Source organism: Crassostrea angulata, chromosome 5, assembly GCF_025612915.1.
Source record: "Crassostrea angulata isolate pt1a10 chromosome 5, ASM2561291v2, whole genome shotgun sequence".
NCBI classification, from domain to species: domain Eukaryota; kingdom Metazoa; phylum Mollusca; class Bivalvia; order Ostreida; family Ostreidae; genus Magallana; species Magallana angulata.
The window spans coordinates 6948098-6965870 of NC_069115.1; the positions used below are offsets into that span (position 1 = coordinate 6948098).

The 17773-nt window shown below is 35.8% G+C and overlaps 2 protein-coding genes across 3 annotated transcripts in view; one reads left to right on the plus strand and one right to left on the minus strand.

Annotated features, from left to right (window-relative positions):
* The window catches only part of LOC128184841 (glycine receptor subunit alpha-2-like), a 35382-nt gene that overhangs the window by 4150 nt on the left and 13459 nt on the right, over positions 1-17773 (plus strand). Inside the window, exon 1 of one of the 2 annotated variants that reach the window (XM_052854459.1) lies at positions 14010-14163. The exons of the other annotated variant lie outside the window; for it this stretch is intronic. The gene's annotated coding sequence lies outside the window, so the exon portion shown is untranslated. Of the gene's footprint in view, positions 1-14009; positions 14164-17773 lie in introns of those variants that run through there. 2 annotated transcript variants of the gene reach the window in all.
* Positions 807-7425, minus strand: LOC128184837 (uncharacterized). The gene is made up of 10 exons (XM_052854452.1): positions 7334-7425; positions 5785-6091; positions 5567-5614; positions 5097-5308; positions 4660-4749; positions 4089-4425; positions 3602-3766; positions 2918-3043; positions 2408-2525; positions 807-1169 (listed from the first exon to the last, which is right to left on the minus strand). Exons 1-10 carry the CDS (start codon positions 7337-7339, stop codon positions 893-895), a joined length of 1686 nt encoding a protein of 561 aa, XP_052710412.1. The 5' UTR covers positions 7340-7425; the 3' UTR covers positions 807-892.

Genomic DNA, 17773 nt, shown 5'->3' on the forward strand with positions numbered 1-17773 from the left:
AAACAAAAACAACAACAAAAACGCGACGAAAAGGTTCTTGCGAAACTCGCTAACATTTTTTTTAGACGCGAATAATGTTGGTTTACAGTACTTTAGTCATGGACTTTTGTATAAAAATAATCCAATCAGTTTTAAATAAAACGATGTTAAATGTTTATAAAACAAAATTCCCTTAGAGAAATTCATGTTTAATTTGGCCGAAGTGCCATTGTAGGTTACGAAAGGACCATGACAATCCCCTTTAGATCCATGCATAGGAAAGAAGTTTCAATGTACAAATTCTGTCTACCTAGCTAACACAAACTATAATTGATTATTTTAAATACTTCTATCTAGCTTAAGTTTGTAACTATCTTGATTCTGTTGCATTCTTTATGCAATTCACCACTGATATCGTCTTTTCACTTGCCTCTGATAGTCTTTTAAACACCATAACAACCCCTGTAAATTGAAGTGGTGCAGTTTGTTTACATGTAAAAATGGCGACTCTTGATCTCGATTTAAATTCAAAATACTTGATTTTCCAAGGTCAGTAGCGTGTTCCGGAAAAAGACAGGCGAGAAAAGAGACGATATCAGTAGTAAATTGCATGAAGGATTTTATGTTACTATTTTTTTCCCACAGAATTTGCGTATCATCAGGTAAATCAGTCCAAAACTAGCGCACATTTTTTGCGCAATAGATACACAATTTTTTCAATGGGTGGCACTGTAGCCCCCAGGTCGTCCATCCGAATTTTTTCAGACCGGGAGCTACAGACCTGCAACTAGCATCTTACATTCAACATTAAAAAAAGTTTAAAAATCTTAAGTTTCTGCAATATTTATGGAATCATTCAGTTAGAATCACTCAAATGATTCAGATTTATTCACACATTAGTAAAACATCAGTGTCAACCAAGTATTCCGGGAATAGATATTTCGGTCTGGTTTGGTTTTGTGCTATAGTAGCAGAAATGCAGCCTCATATTGGCATGGCTGCAACCGGAATCCACGAACGGATGAGCACCGCCGCATTTGTCCGAATTCGCCCCATCCTCGTCATCAAAGAAGATGAATTCTTCGGCAACATGCATCCCAAGCACCTGTTGACAATCACTGGTGAATCGCAGAAGATAAAATGGCGAGTCGATCGGCATCAGTATTTGGGAGTGCGTGTGGCCATCTTGTCTGTGTTAAACAGAAAAAAAAACAATCAATTTCATTCAATGCAATATCCATATCAATTATCTAATGTCCAATGTCTGTGATTCATACGCTTCTGTACCTAATCGCTAACGTGTTATACTTATCGGTAATATAGTATACTCTGACCGATTTCCGATTTTCGGTTAACTGTTTAAAATCTACACGATAAATATATTTAGGCGCCGAACAGTTTTTAAAAAATCCAAGTGGCAGCAATGACTTTGGATATTCTATGCGCAGATCACTCTGTAGAGGACGTAAAAATCCCCCTTCACTGGTAAATACCTACTTGCAGCAGAAGAGAAAATCGATATTTGAAATTAATAGCAAGATATACATGTATTATCGGTGTTCGAAAAATTTGGTAAAAATCAGATATTGGCTTTTGTAAATACCTGCATTAGTAGTAGATTTCAGTGTTCGTAAGTACCTGCAATAGATATCGGCGTTTGTACGTACCTGCAGACATAGCAGATATCGGCGTTTTACATACTAGTACCTGCAACAGTAGTAGATATTGGCGTTTGTACATACTAGTACCTGCAACAGTAGTAGATAATGGCGTTTGTACATACTAGTACCTGCAACAGTAGTAGATATTGGCGTTTGTACATACTAGTACCTGCAACAGTAGTAGATATTGGCGTTTGTACGTACCTGCATTAGTAGTAGATTTCAGTGTTCGTAAGTACCTGCAATAGATATCGGCGTTTGTACGTACCTGCAGAAATAGTAGATATCGGCGTTTTACATACTAGTACCTGCAACAGTAGTAGATATCGGAGTTTGTACCTATTTTCAGCAGTTGTAGATATCAGTGTTTAGATACCTATAGCAGTAGTAAACATCGGGAAATGTACTTACCCGCAACAGCAGTAGATATCGGTGTTTGTGCGTACATGTACCTGCAGCAGTAGCAGATATCGGCTAATATACATACCTGCAGCAGTAGTAGATATCAGCTTTTGTACGTACATGCAGCAGTAGCAGATATCGTCTAATATACCTGCCTGCAGCATTATTAGATATCAGCTTTTGTACGTACCTGCAGCAGTAGTAGATATCGTTGTTTGTACCTACCTTCAGCAGAGGAAGATATCGTTGTTTGTACCTACCTTCAGCAGTGGCAGAAATCGTTGTTTATACCTACCTTCAGCAGTGGCAGATATCGTTGTTTGTACCTACCTTCAGCAGTGGCAGATATCGGCTATTGGACGTACCTGCAGCAGTAGTAGATATCAGTGTTTGTGGTGTAGCTACCGTCAGGCAGAATTCCGCCATGACTGTTCTCGTTGTTACCATCTTCATCATCCCAGTGTAGATATCCGGTGCTGAATCCTGGTAATTTAAGATATCTATTTCTTAATCATATGTATTAATTTATAAGATATCTAGATAAATATCCTGTTATTTATAAGATAAAGAATGTTAGATCCATGTATTTTACTATTCATATAAAGCAACATCCTGGTGATTAGTAATATATTCAAAGCTGTACCATAGAAATGAAATAAATATCAGTCATTGAAAGTGAAATTACAGTATATCTGGTTCATCACATGCGTGTTATTTACTTTTAAATAGTCTATAAAACTTTCATGACTATACACTGTAAAAAAAAATCATCTTTACTAAAAATTATTGCTTCCATTAAAGAACATGCATTGAATTAAATTTTTATTTTGTTGAGAGGTGTGGGGGGGGGGGGGGGGGGGCGTGTAATACAATACCAGAGGGACAGTTAAACTTCTTGGCGATGCAGTAGTTCCCCTTGGGCCAGGGTCTGCTGTACTCCGTGGTGGTTGTCGTCTGCTTCACACAGAAACGTGTCGTGATGGCGTCATTATTTAATGGCCCTGATAAAATAGTTTATAGACAGTTGTATTTCTCTCTTATTAATCAAGACCAATGCCCGTACATTATTGATTGCAGAGAAAACTGTATAACCATTAAAATTCGTGGAAACTAAAATTATGCGGGTTTCGAGGTAATCCTCACCAAAAGGAAATGTGTACAGGGAAATATTCACCCCCCATTTTATTTTCGCCTTTTCGCCCTTTTTGTCAGTGGGCGAGTTTTAGTATGGGCGAATTCCAATGTTTTACATGTAAGTCTCACTTTAAACACAACCATGTCATTATATGTGTGTACGAAACGAACCATGCAATTAATTAATTACATGGGATCTTTCTTGCAAATCCTTGATATTATATCCACACGAATCTGGGAAAGATTAAAATCCCCAAAATTTAATTTTTACCGCAAGAAGAAGAGGAAGAAGAAGATCTTAAAGTGTTTAAAAGGTTTTGAAAATGAATAAATGTTTTAAGGAAATGAGAGCCATGAAAGGGGTTTGTTCATTAGAACCTCGCTCCCCACAATGATTGAGAGATCACGATTATACCGGGCGTCACCTGTCATGTGTATCCCGCCCGACCATTGGTTTGAATTACTGCGATCCTCCGTATCTTGTGTCACGAATCCGGTTTCAAATCCTATTGGGTCTGTCGGACAACCGGAAGTTGACATGTACAGCCCGTATGTTCCAGAAGGCCAAGTGACTGGAAGCTTTATCTCCACTTTGAAAAAAGTATTACACAGTGATTATAAACATTATACAGGACAAAAAGGAAAAAAAAAACACAGATTCGATTTCGTCTATAAATATCCGGTAATTTTAGCTTTTTCACGATCTCTTTTAAATCGCAAATGATTGAACTAATTAAAAAAAAATAAAAAGACATAAATTATATCTTGTATCATTTTCTACAAAAAAAAATTTAAATCGCAAAAAATGACTGACGCAAATTAAAAATGTTACAGATTTTACCCCTTTTCGCAAATTTTGTGACACGTGAAAAAACCCGGAAATACGGTATTCAATCATCTAGTACTACTAACATGGGGGTGGGACTTCGCCCCCTATGAGTGAAGGGTAATCAATCAGTGCTCTCTCTAAATTCATTTTCCATACGGTCAGGTTTATTTCTCGACAAATCCCGCTGTCGACGAGACTGTCTTGCACTCGCCAATATTCTTCCGCCATGACGTCAGAAATGGGAATCATAGTCCAGGAAATAGGAGCCTGGACTTGCGCACCGGTGCTGAACTCGGTGAGAGAGGCGCCGTGGGGGAGTTTAGGGAAGTCGCTGTGGTGAATGTTGGACATGTTCAACTTGATGACCGAGCCGTACCCCATGAGATCCTCTGTTTGTAATACTGCAGCTCCATCACGGCCCTGAGACAAAATGGAAGGAGTAAGATGGCGGACCGATGTGTCTCACTCGGGATTTACTAAATCTAGATACTTAGTTTTGCGTTAATTTTCAGTAAGCATCACGTACAGTGTACATGTAATTTCGTTTAAGAGTTCATGAGAGACACAATTGGCATTAGATTCTCATTGTTAATTTGTTATATTGTAATGTGTAAACTTTTAAGAGACGAAATGTAGACACTAAAACGAACTTGCCGAATCTAGTAGGTAGGTAGCTAGGTCTGAAATAGACAGCCGGTGTCTAGACACATTACGTATACCCAGGTCTACCTCCATAGTGACGTGCTGCAATGATAATGACGAAGGTGTGACGACAATGGTCGTTATATTGATTACTAGTAAGTAGTCGATATGTCTATAAAGCTTATTTTTGAAAGCAGATCGAAATGATTGCTTAAAGTATTATATAAATTAATAATTAATTGTTTTGACACAAAAACGTTTGGGGATATATTTAATCTGATTGTGGTGATGGTCCTCCACACCTATGTATGTATATAGTTTTTCAAAATGTGCAAACGAGCATTTTTATACATATGATATACTAGCATTCGTAGGATTAAAAATTGACTGATAAAGTAGCATTATTTTCGGGGGAAAGGGGGTGTAATTTCCGAAATCAAAGATCTAACCGTTCCCCATCTGTCCAAGAAGCTTCGGTAGGAATCCCGATCATACGTCAGCGGAAGTTTACAAACATCGTGAGAAAACTCATTGGAAACCAAGTTCCGCTCAACGGGAACAATCGGATGTACGTATCGCGCATGCTCAGATGTACATGAGGTAATTTCGTCCCGGAAGACATCATGTTGGGACAAGGTTCTTTGTTTGATGTCCTGGTACACTGCAATCATAATAATTTTTGTCGAATATTAATTTTAGTCAAAGATGAATAAAAACCCCGCCAAAAATTTCAACTGATCTAAGAAAGGCACATGTATTAAGTAAAATGCTTAATGCGCCTCCTTTCATGGGAGCTAAATTTTATAACACAGCTGACCTTTGATTATTTATTCCCTTGTGTTAATACAAGAAAAAAATTGTGTACGCTCATAATGCATCTTTTCGTACAAAACGTGAAGAAATTAACGTGTTTACTTACATGGATTTGCAGAGAAGGCAGACCATGAAAATTTTGGTGCATTCCCATCTACAAATTAAAAATACAAATGTACTAAAGACAACACTTGATTACATAAGAAAATGACGTAAGAAATGGCGGAAAGTCAATCAATATTGAATTAGGGTGTCAAAAGATTTTAATTTCAGCTATTTATAGTAAATTTAATTTTTTTTAAGCAAGTCACGACGGTTCTCTACCGGGGGACGATATGTAGTGCAGGAGATATTCTTTGTAGGACTCCGGATCGTAGAAGACTGAGGTGGACGACATCTGGGTACACTGAGGGTACGAGGTCCTCTTGATGTAGGAGTTTCCGTCAATATCAGTCTCCAAAATGTTTCTTGTCAGCTGTAGTCCCGGGTCCTGCCCAAGCTTCGCCCATTCCCCTCCGTCGGGATTCCCCTTGATTAAATTGTAGCCTATCCCCAAGTATAAGCCGTCTGTCGCCGTGTGGGCTGAGTTTGCCAAATCAGGCAACGCAACGAAAAGTAGGAGACATTGAAACTAATAAATGAAAATAAACAGGTCTATGTAAGAACAATATCAATGAGAGAAATCGGGATAATTATGGCAAGATTATGACATGATGCAAATTATTAATTCAGAATTAAAATATAACCCTTCAGATAGTATAGAATGTTACATATAATAACTTATTAGATAATGATTTACTATGTCGAAAATCCAACATTGATGTCACAGTTTATCTCAGACCAAAGACGCATAATGTTCATATAATAAGAAAACCGCACACTGTTTACGCACTAAAATTAGTGGGAATAATATTTAGCGCCTTTTGCGCTACGTCTATCTGTTTTCACGATTTTGCTCATTATGAGCGGCAGACAGGCATGGCACTGCATTTTGAGAGAGCTATATAATTTATGTATTGATGCAATTTTAGACTCATTTTTCATCAAATTTTCAAACTCTTCATGACTAAAAAAAAACCTGCTGACCACTTTACTGATTGCTTTAATGTAACTGCCCTGTATTAGGACCGTGGTACTTTTGTTTAATTAGAGTGATCCGCCCTTTGATATAAAATAGAAGGAACATCAATCTACAATGCAAGATCACAAAATGTGTGACCACTTTAATACATACAAACTTGAATCGGATCAAGACCAAATAATTGAAAACAGAAACACACACTCATTGCGCAGTGCCATATAGACGTACAATGTTGATACGTTATTTGACGTATTTCGTGCGTGTTACATGTAATAATTTTATAAGACGGACTCCTCTGTCAGCGAATTCATTCTTGCCGTATTCATTATATCCATGTTTTACTGCATTTTTCGAGGAGTGTAGATTGCTCTCGTTTTTCCATGCATTTTTATGTAATGAAAGGTAAAATAGAGATTAAGAACCTGTGGAACTAAGTACATGTAAACTGACTTTGTTCTTCGGACTCTGAACAACCACCATCATTTCATTAACTTTGTTGTCTTTGAAAACAAAATTGTAAACAAAATGGCATGTACTCAACTTTGAAAACTGAATTAGATATTAACCATTTATTTTTATGTAAAACTGAATGCTATTTAATTCTAGAGCACACACAACTTGTCTTTGTTAAACATGTATACTGGTGCCAGAACGTCAGATGGTTATTTTCTCACAATTAAACCGTGACCTTAGATTGGCCTAGTTTATGACCTAAATTACGACCAAAAATTATATCAGGCATGAAAATATCCTAACGGATTAATTCTTAATATGGCGAATAGCTGATCTTACCTCCATGGCAAATATTTAATACACAACAAATTTCATTTGAAGATTAAAGTTTATCACGATGTGTCACGTGACATTAAGCCTCCCTCGTGCTTATCTTTTAATCTTTGAATTCTTATTTGCGTTCTGAGATCTATTCGATCGAATCTTAGTACCGGGATACTAACACTAGTATTATACAACCCCTCCCCTCATCTTTTTTCACTTATTTATTATTAATAAAAAAATCACGAACATCTTTACATTGGTCTATTCCCCATCAAACACACCTTCCCTAACGAAAAACTGTATTTTCTTACCGAGTCATGAATTTGAAATATTATAATAATCAGATAATGTTTTTATATTATATGCATGGACGTACACTTTTAACATTTTTGATGTTTGACATTGTGTTGTATTGAAATGAAATGATCTGCAGTAGGATCAGCGCTGACTCATTATGATAAGCGTAGACAAATGTCTATGTCTAATAATTTATTTGTCTCGACACTGCTGTGAGAATAAATTGAGTGTCATTCATTCACAAATGTATAACAGATTACAGATATGCAGGTTTGGGGCGAATTACATTGTAAAGTAATGCATTACATTACCATTACTTCATGAATTTGGGCATTAAATTACCATTACCATTACTTGGTTTTCTTGAAGTAATGCATTACATAACCATTACATGAGTAAAGTAATGCATAACCATTACCATTACTTTGTTTTAAAAAAGTAAAGCTAATAAAGAGTTTTTGCAAATGTTTCAAATATAAAACACTCTTTAACATATGTTCAGTATCAGGTTCAAATTCAATGACTATATATACAAGAGTCATTCTTTTTTTGCTCAATATATATCATCTTGTGGCATTATAAACAACATATTACATATTAAGGAAAAAGATATATTATAGACATTTGGCATGATACAATGTCGACACAGAATTCATGCATAATAGAGAACACTTTATGGAATTATGTTGCCGTTGTTAAAAAGCTAAATAGACATATTTTCCCAGATTACACAAATTTTTATAATTTTTATAATTTTGGACACTTCTATTGTATTGTATTAATCTATCAACAGAGGGTTTCTTTATGCTGAGGACACTTTAACACAAAAGATTGCTGTTGCACTTTATGATCAAAGTTTCAAAGGTTTCATCTTTTAACCTGCATGCTATTAGTTTGAAATCTTCCCAGCTATACTAAATAAACGTCTACAGGAGCAGTGGAAGCTGGCATGCGCGGATCTAGAGGGGGGGTCGGGGGGGTCCCGACCCCCCTGGAAAATGAAAATTTATTAAATTTACATAGTAAAATTATCGCGAAAATATGCCTCGGACCCCCCCTGGCAAACACAATTATCCTTCGGACCCCCCCTGGAAAAATTTTCTGGATCCGCGCATGAGCTGGGACTGAAAGATTGTTTGATAATCTTTATCTTAGGATATATTAAGTGTAAAAATAGAAAAAATACACTAATCTTATATTTTCTAAAGTCCAAACTAATGCCCCAGTCACACATTCGCGGATCAACTCCACGGTTGACACCGGAAAATCAAATAATCGTTAATGCCCCAGTCACACATTCACAGATCAACTCCTAGGTTCTACTACGGAATATTTTCCACGGTTGACACCGGAAAATCTAATGATACGGAGTTAGTACGGATGCACTACGGAATTGATACAAACTGATACATACGAATTACTACGGATTTATATGGAGTTTAAACGGACTTCTACGTTCTAAAACGGTTTAGTAAGATTTTCTAAGGAAGTACTACGGTGGTTTCATCCGTAGTGGAATTTTGAACATGTTCAAAAATTGTCGCAGCTATACAAGTATTGCTACGTTTGGATACGATAACAGACGGAAAAGCCACGGGTCAATACATATCGCCACGAATGATTCCGGATCGCTTCCGTAGCTAATCCGGCATTTAATCCGTGAATGTGTGGCTGGGGCATAATATACAACAGAGAGAGAGAGAGAGAGAGAGAGAGAGAGAGAGAGAGAGAGAGAGAGAGAGAGAGTAAATTATTTTCAAATGGGTTATAATATTGAAAGTGATTTTGATTTTCATCATGGATGGACAGTTTAGTTTATTCCAGGTGCATGTCTGTCCTCTATTCTATTGGGACATGGCGTAGGGAAGGGGATTGGGGTGTATAGCACTTCTGATAACAATAGATTGTTTTGATACTTAGGTTATCCTGGGGGCATAGTGTGTTGTTGACACATCTTTACTGAAGTGCAAACTAATAATTGGAGTAAATTGTTTAAATGATTTAAAACTCTAAATAACAACACTCATAAAAATGTTATGAAACTGTGTTGTTATATCTAGTAATATGAACAATTTAAAAATGAATTTTTATAAATCTTTTTCAATAATACATCTAAAACATTTTTATTTCAAGAATTATTTCTTTATTCTTTATAATAAAATTATTCAAATTCAATTTCAGCTATTCATTTATGCATCACATTTTTTAAAGTGAACATTCATAAATAAGCATAGTAATGCAAAGTAATGCCATGTAATGTCAGCATTACACTAAATTTTGAAAAGTAATGAATTACATTACCATTATTTGTAATGCTAATTTTGTGGCATTACACATTACAAGCATTACTTTGAAGACATGTAATGCATTGCAATCCATTACCATTACATTTAGCATTACCCCAAGCCTGGTGCTATGTATAACAGATTACAGTGCTATGTATGACAGATTACAGTGCTATGTATACCAGAGGAATTATTCCTGTCCTGTAATGTATAACAGATTACAGTGCTATGTATACCAGAGGAATTATTCCTGAACTGTAATGTATAACAGATTACAGTGCTATGTATACCAGAGGAATAATTCCTGTCCTGTAATGTATAACAGATTACAGTGCTATGTATACCAGAGGAATAATTCCTGTCCTGTAATGTATAACAGATTACAGTGCTATATATACCAGAGGAATAATTTCTGTCCTGCAATGTATAACAGATTACAGTGATATGTATAACAGATTACAGTGCTATGTATACCGGAGGAATAATTCCTGTACTGTAATGTATTAAAGATTACAGTGATATGTATGCCAGAGGAATAATTCCTGTCATGTAATGTATAACAGATTACAGTGCTATGTATACCGGAGGAATAATTCCTGTACTGTAATGTATTAAAGATTACAGTGATATGTATGCCAGAGGAATAATTCCTGTACTGTAATGTATAACAGATTACAGTGCTATGTATACCGGAGGAATAATTCCTGTACTGTAATGTATTAAAGATTACAGTGATATGTATGCCAGAGGAATAATTCCTGTCCTGTAATGTATAACAGATTACAGTGATATGTATACCAGGGGAATAATTCCTGTCCTGTAATGTATAACAGATTACAGTGCTATGTATACCGGAGAATAAATTTCTGTCCTGTAATGTATAACAGATTACAGTGCTATGTATACCAGAGGAATTACTCATGTCCTGTAATGTATAACAGATTACAGTGTTATGTATATCAAAGCAATAATTCCTGTCCTGTAATTTATAACAGATTACAGTGCTATGTATACCGGAGGAATAATTCCTGCACTGTAATGTATAACATATTACAGTGCTATGTATACCAGAGGAATAATTCATGTCCTGTAATGTATAACAGATTACAGTGCTATGTATACCAGAGGAATAATTCCTGTACTGTAATGTATAACAGATTACAGTGCCATGTATACCAGAGGAATAATTCCTGTCCTGTATTGTAAAACAGATTACAGTGCTATGTATACCAGAGGAATTATTCCTGTCCTGTAATGTATAACAGATTACAGTGTTATGTATACCAGAGGAATAATTCCTGTCCTGTAATGTATAACAGATTACAGTGCTATGTATACCAGAGGAATAATTCCTGTACTGTAATGTATAACAGATTACAGTGTTATGTATACCAGAGCAATAATTCCTGTCCTGTTATGTATAACAGATTACAGTGCTATGTATACCAGAGGAATAATACCTGTACTGTAATGTATAACAGATTACAGTGCTATGTATACCAGAGGAATAATTCCTGTACTGCAATGTATAACAGATTACAGTGTTATGTATACCAGAGCAATAATTCCTGTCATGTAATGTATAACAGATTACAGTGCTATGTATACCAGGGGAATAGTTCCTGTCCTGCAATGTATAACAGATTACAGTGATATGTATACCAGAGGAATAATTCCTGTACTGTAATGTATAACAGATTACAGTGATATGTATACCAGAGGAATAGTTCCTGTCCTGCAATGTATAACAGATTACAGTGATATGTATACCAGAGGAATAATTCCTGTACTGTAATGTATAACAGATTACAGTGATATGTATACCAGGGGAATAGTTCCTGTCCTGTAATGTATAACAGATTACAGTGCTATGTATACCAGAGGAATTATTCCTGTCCTGTAATGTATAACAGATTACAGTGATATGTATACCAGAGGAATAATTCCTGTCCTGTATTGTTTAACAGATTACAGTGCTATGTATACCAGAGGAATAATTCCTGTCCTGTAATGTATAACAGATTACAGTGCTATGTATACCAGAGGAATAATTCCTGTCCTGTAATGTATAACAGATTACAGTGATATGTATACCAGGGGAATAATTCCTGTCCTGTATTGTTTAACAGATTACAGTGCTATGTATACCGAAGGAATAATTCCTGTCCTGTAATGTATAACAGATTACAGTGCTATGTATACCAGAGGAATTATTCCTGAACTGTAATGTATAACAGATTACAGTGATATGTATACCAGAGGAATTATTCCTGTACTGTAATGTATAACAGATTACAGTGCTATGTATACCAGAGGAATTATTCCTGTACTGTAATGTATAACAGATTACAGTGCTATGTATACCAGGGGAATAGTTCCTGTCCTGTAATGTATAACAGATTACAGTGCTATGTATACCAGAGGAATAATTCCTGTCCTGTAATGTATAACAGATTACAGTGATATGTATACCAGAGGAATAATTCCTGTACTGTAATGTATAACAGATTACAGTGCTATGTATACCGGAAGAATAATTCCTGTCCTGTAATGTATAACAGATTACAGTGATATGTATACCAGAGGAATAATTCCTGTACTGTAATGTATAACAGATTACAGTGCTATGTAAACCAGAGGAATTATTCCTGTCCTTTTATGTATAACAGATTACAGTGATATGTATACCGGAGCAATAATTCCTGTCCTGTTATGTATAACAGATTACAGTGCTATGTATACCAGAGCAATAATTCCTGTCCTGAAATGTATAACAGATTACAGTGCTAAATATACCGGAGGAATTATTCCTGTCCTGTAATGTATAACAGATTACAGTGCTATGTATACCAGGGGAATAGTTCCTGGCCTGTAATGTATAACAGATTACAGTGATATGTATACCAGAGCAATAATTCCTGTCCTGTAATGTATAACAGATTATAGTGCTATGTATGACAGATTACAGTGCTATGTATACCGGAGGAATAATTCCTGTACTGTAACAAAACGTCGTTTAAGAAGGAACCTTGCTTGAACGTACGAGAACCTTAACCTCTGTATACTGTGTATTCAATTTAATCGATACCCGATATAAAGCCTTCGATATACATATAAATACCGGTACAATGTATAACTATAAAACCAACATAAAAAAATAACGCAATTGTCGATATGTCAGGAGAGTAATACTATACTGCTATAACCACTAATTGGGGATATTGGGATTATGTTTTGCAGTATGTTGCTTTTCTGTTTCTTTGTCCGTCTTTTTGATTGCATGTCCGTCTTGTTGTCTGTCCGTCCGTCCTTCTCTTTGTTTGTCCATCCGTCTGTCTTTTAGGCTGTCCGTCCGTTCGTCTGTCTTTTTGGTCATTTGTTTGTAAAACGAGGATGACAAATTTCCACAACACTTTCATCTTTCCCGGGAAAAATCTTATAGCCTTGTCAAAGGGCAATACAATCCAAATTCTGCTATTTTGTTGAACAGTAGTTCTTGAATAGCGAAAAAGCTTTGTTATATATGTAGAAATGCAAACTTTCGATATGAGGCCCTATTGACAATGGACCAGCTCAAGCTGGGCATGTTGTAAGAGACCCCCAGACGTGGAGAAGACTTGTTGGTGGGGTAAAGACCTGCATAGACATCGTCCATGGTGGTTCGTTTACTTAAAGTAAACGAGATTGCAACGTTCCTTTTGCCAGACAAGTTGTGCATGCGGATACAATAAAAGCAAAGATCCGTATTTTGGTTTGTAACCATGTCCCATAGGACTCTATATTAATTAATGACACGGGGATTATGCATATACTCAATATATTGTGTACTTTTAATTATATCCGTCGTCCGCTATTTACATACCCTAATACCGACGTTATGGGTATTAATTATATTTTTGTTGACGTATTCATCTGGGGGTGAGTTTAGATTTAAACATTCCGTTGTCGTACTTCACACCCCAACACTGAGGGAAAAATCAATGCCCATTACTGGAATGAGCTGATTTATGGGACTCCAAACAAAGATGCTGTCTCAATGCACTACCCGGCATACAATAATTCACCAGATTTAAAATGCCACAATGCGTACATATATATACACATTGTACACACGGTCTGTTTTCACTAGGGATCAGAACGACCAATTGTTGTGCGTGTACTCAAGGTGTTTAAAGAGCGATTGTAAATGGAGTACCTATATGTAAAAAGTGAATTCAGAGCTAATTAAGAAGGTCCAGGGAACACTTAACCCCCCGCATTAAGGTAAGGGTTCCTCTTAACTTAGAAATTACGTTTAATCTCACCAGCTTGCCTCAATTGAAATGTCACAATTTCATATGAATATAATGACTGCAGAATATAGGTTCCGAGGGAATAAAATTCAATAAATAGCTAAGCTTAATCTTTAAAAAAAAACCATATATGACGTAATGGCATCCTTTGTTCTCTTGGATCAATGTTTGTTCAGTTTATCTACTTTCGTGTATTTGTTAAAGTCTATTCTTTTTTATGCCCAGCAAAGAATTTTCTTAAATTTACATACAAAAAATTGAAACAAGGAGTCCCGCCACACTTTTATGGAACCGTGTAAAAATAAACAGTGAAATTAAAGTGTAAGGTAAACTTGCTGCAAATTCCCTCCATGGATTAGGATTTTCAGGATTTTTAGAAAGTAACCTTTTCTCCCCCCCCCCCCCTTTTTTTTTTGCTTGTCAAGATTTTTTTGGATGAGTCTGCCTCCCCCCTTTCAAAAACGATGCTCCGTGCCTGACTAGCACCGTGAATACAAGTATTCGAAACGAACCCTTACAGTCCTATAACTTTTCTTTTAAGTTAATTTGAATTCTTTTCTATATCTAGTTTCTTTTTTTTTTCTTTTTTTCATTTTTTCCCCATTAAAACATGGTTTCTTGATTCAAAATTTAATAACATTTGTATAGTTTTTTACTCACCGGGAAAAGGAGAAGGGAGAGGTGCAATTAGCTTCAAACATGTTTAATTTAGATATACGAAATAGTTATTCTCAAAACTAGTCGGTGTGTGTGTGTGAGGGGGTGGGTGGGGGTGGGGTGGGGGTTGTGGTCTTCTGGTTACAATACACGAGGATATCTTACATACATATAATACACTGAGTGGCATCCCGCATAAGCGAGAGAATTAACATTTTACACATTGATTGATATGATACAATGCTAATATGTTGAACAATATTTATTGTTCATTGTTGTATAAACTGTGTCCGAAAATTTTCTTTTAAAATTGCTTTGCTTTCTTAATCTATTCTTTAAAATAAAAAAAACAAAACAAACGATGGCTTGATATATTTAGAGAAGCGAGCACCAAGGGATGAAAATTCTAAACTGAAAAGTACTAAAATCTCAATCAATGTCCCCATAGAGAGTTTCAGAGATAAAACAATTTTGGGAAGGGGGTCTTAATTTCTTCATTGTTTACAAAATGTATAAGGTTTACAGCCAATTTGTCGTGGTTTAAAAATGTCTGAAATAAAAATAAACGCTTGTGAATGCATATAAATTATATTTGCGTATTTCAAACTAAAAGTAATCCGTTCCGAAGCATCCGCATTCCTGGGTACCCCGCTCTGGAAATTGTTTTTCCATCAATACTAAAATTGCATCAAATTGTTTCATTTTATTCATCAACTTGTTTATATTACCAAAGATGTACGATCCAAGGTAGCTTCTACCCTTTTCACCAAGCCATTTATTAGTCAACCCGCGTTCTTGGTTACCCCGTTCTGGAAAATTCTATTCTTTTCTCTCACCAGAGGTCGCGCTTCGCAAGCTTTCTATCCAATCGCAACTTCTCGTGTCTTTCCGGCAAGCTCGGAAAAACCCGAGAAGTTGCGATTGCTTTCTATCCAATGAAACTGAAATCGCGCTTTCAAGAAACGAATTGGCTAATTTTAATTATCCAACATCTGCCAAATCTTAATTTATATGTAAACCCTAAATAAGATCCTACTAAATATATTCACTCTTTACCTAAATATTCAATATTATTTCTTTGCAAGTATATATTTTGATGCTTACTACCACTAATCTGGATCCGCCAAAGCGTGTCCACCATCTATATTTTCATTTTTAGCCGGACTCTCCTGGCTGTAGGCAGGCAAATTGCCAATGTTACTATAAATAGCACAACTTCAAAAGTAAACAAAAAACCAAACAGCGTCAAAGTAAAAGCTTCCGCTACACCAAATAGTTACACAAAGAGCCACGTTTTGTCTTCTTTTTTTTAATATCAAGAGAATTTTCTATCTTTTTTAGTTTTCTTATTAAATACGTGTTTTAAAAATAAGACTATGCATTTTGGACACATACAATGCGCATGAATTTCCATGAACTACTTTGCTGTGCATTGAAGAAATGGGTATTGGATTTATAACGCTTGTTGCAAAATTCAAAGCAGCAACTGTTGAATTTTTTTCTGCTAGACAGACATATTTTTGTTTATAACCGCTTACAAAATGTGGTCGCTCTCTGACGCTTTGCCGACATTGAAAGCATATGAGAGAGAGAGAGAGAGAGAGAGAGAGAGAGAGAGAGAGAGAGAGAGAGAGAGAGAAATGGAGAGACGGAGAGAGAGAGAGATAGAGAGAGAGATTTTCAGTCTTTACTACACAATATGCATAAAGACACATCAAAAGAGTCCGGCTTTCAGTACTTTCAGTACTTTGATTGCTATTTCGGGCTGGTTTATGGAAAATAAAAGAAGGTTTTTAATTAATATTACAAAAATTACTCACCATGTAAAATTCAAATATAGTTTACGGACATTACATCATAAGTGTTGAAATACCAAATGTGTAAGCAGTTACTTAGGTTCAGCACTGTTCAGTTTATTGGCAAACTGTCTTAATCTATAAATATAGAATATGGACAAATTGTATGTCACGAAGACATTTTTGAAGTGAACTTCTTCGTGTGTTCTAGCTTTGCACTATTTGTTTATTTCTAAAAGGTTATCATGATTTTTTAAAAAGGGCTTTGCTTAAGGCAGAACCTTCAAAAGATTATTAAAACGATTTTCCCTGACGTTCAAGTGGTTCTGTTTAATCTAAACGAGAAATTTTAATGACTTAGCATCAAACCAAGATAAAAAGCAAGGATCGGGATAAGTAACTCTAGATATTGGCTAATTAATAAAAAATATCCTTTCAATTATCTAGAATCAATGCATTGCAAATAGTAGATTTTTGGTTTTGTTGATTTAGCCAACATAGAATATTAATGATTATAAACAATGTGGTGAAAAATTTATAGTGAAATGCCTTTAGATATTAAATATATATTCACTTCGCAAGGTTTCTCATAAAATATATTTAGTACTCTGCTGTATTCTAATTGTTGCTTTGGGCCAGATATTTATTCGACAATAAACCTCAAAATGATCAAGATTGGACATAATCATTAAGGGTTTTGCTCCGACAAAATCAATTCCGGGGTTTCGTAACTAGGTCATTGGTTCTTTTCTTATTGTCAAATTGTCGTAAAACTCTAAATGCCGTTGTTCTCAAAGGACTTCCATCTGCTCATACACCTTATTAAGGGGGCGGGGTGGTCGCAGCCATTTTTATGCTATATTGATCTCATTAAAGGGGCATGGTCACGATTTTGGCGATTGACTGCGCTCTCGCTGAGCGTCCGCCGAGCGCTCATGGCGTGCTAGGAGTTTTTACCGCGCGTCCACGGCGTGCTCTGCGCGCTGACTGCGTTCACAAGACGTTCTTTACTTCTTGGTAGATTAATGTTAATTTGCACAATTGTATTGGAAACAAACAAAAATTAAAACTAGTAAATAAATGATAAAATATTGTTTTGTTTTGATGAATAGTTACATTGTAATTGAA

Excerpts from the sequence above, each read along its gene's own strand:
- LOC128184837 (XM_052854452.1), bottom strand. Across the intron at positions 3,767-4,088 it reads GGGCGAAGTCCCACCCCCAT|TGGAGATAAAGCTTCCAGTC; the intron begins GTTAGTAGTACT and ends CTTTTTTCAAAG. Across the intron at positions 1,170-2,407 it reads GATATCTACTACTGCTGCAG|ACAAGATGGCCACACGCACT; the intron begins GTACGTCCAATA and ends TGTTTAACACAG.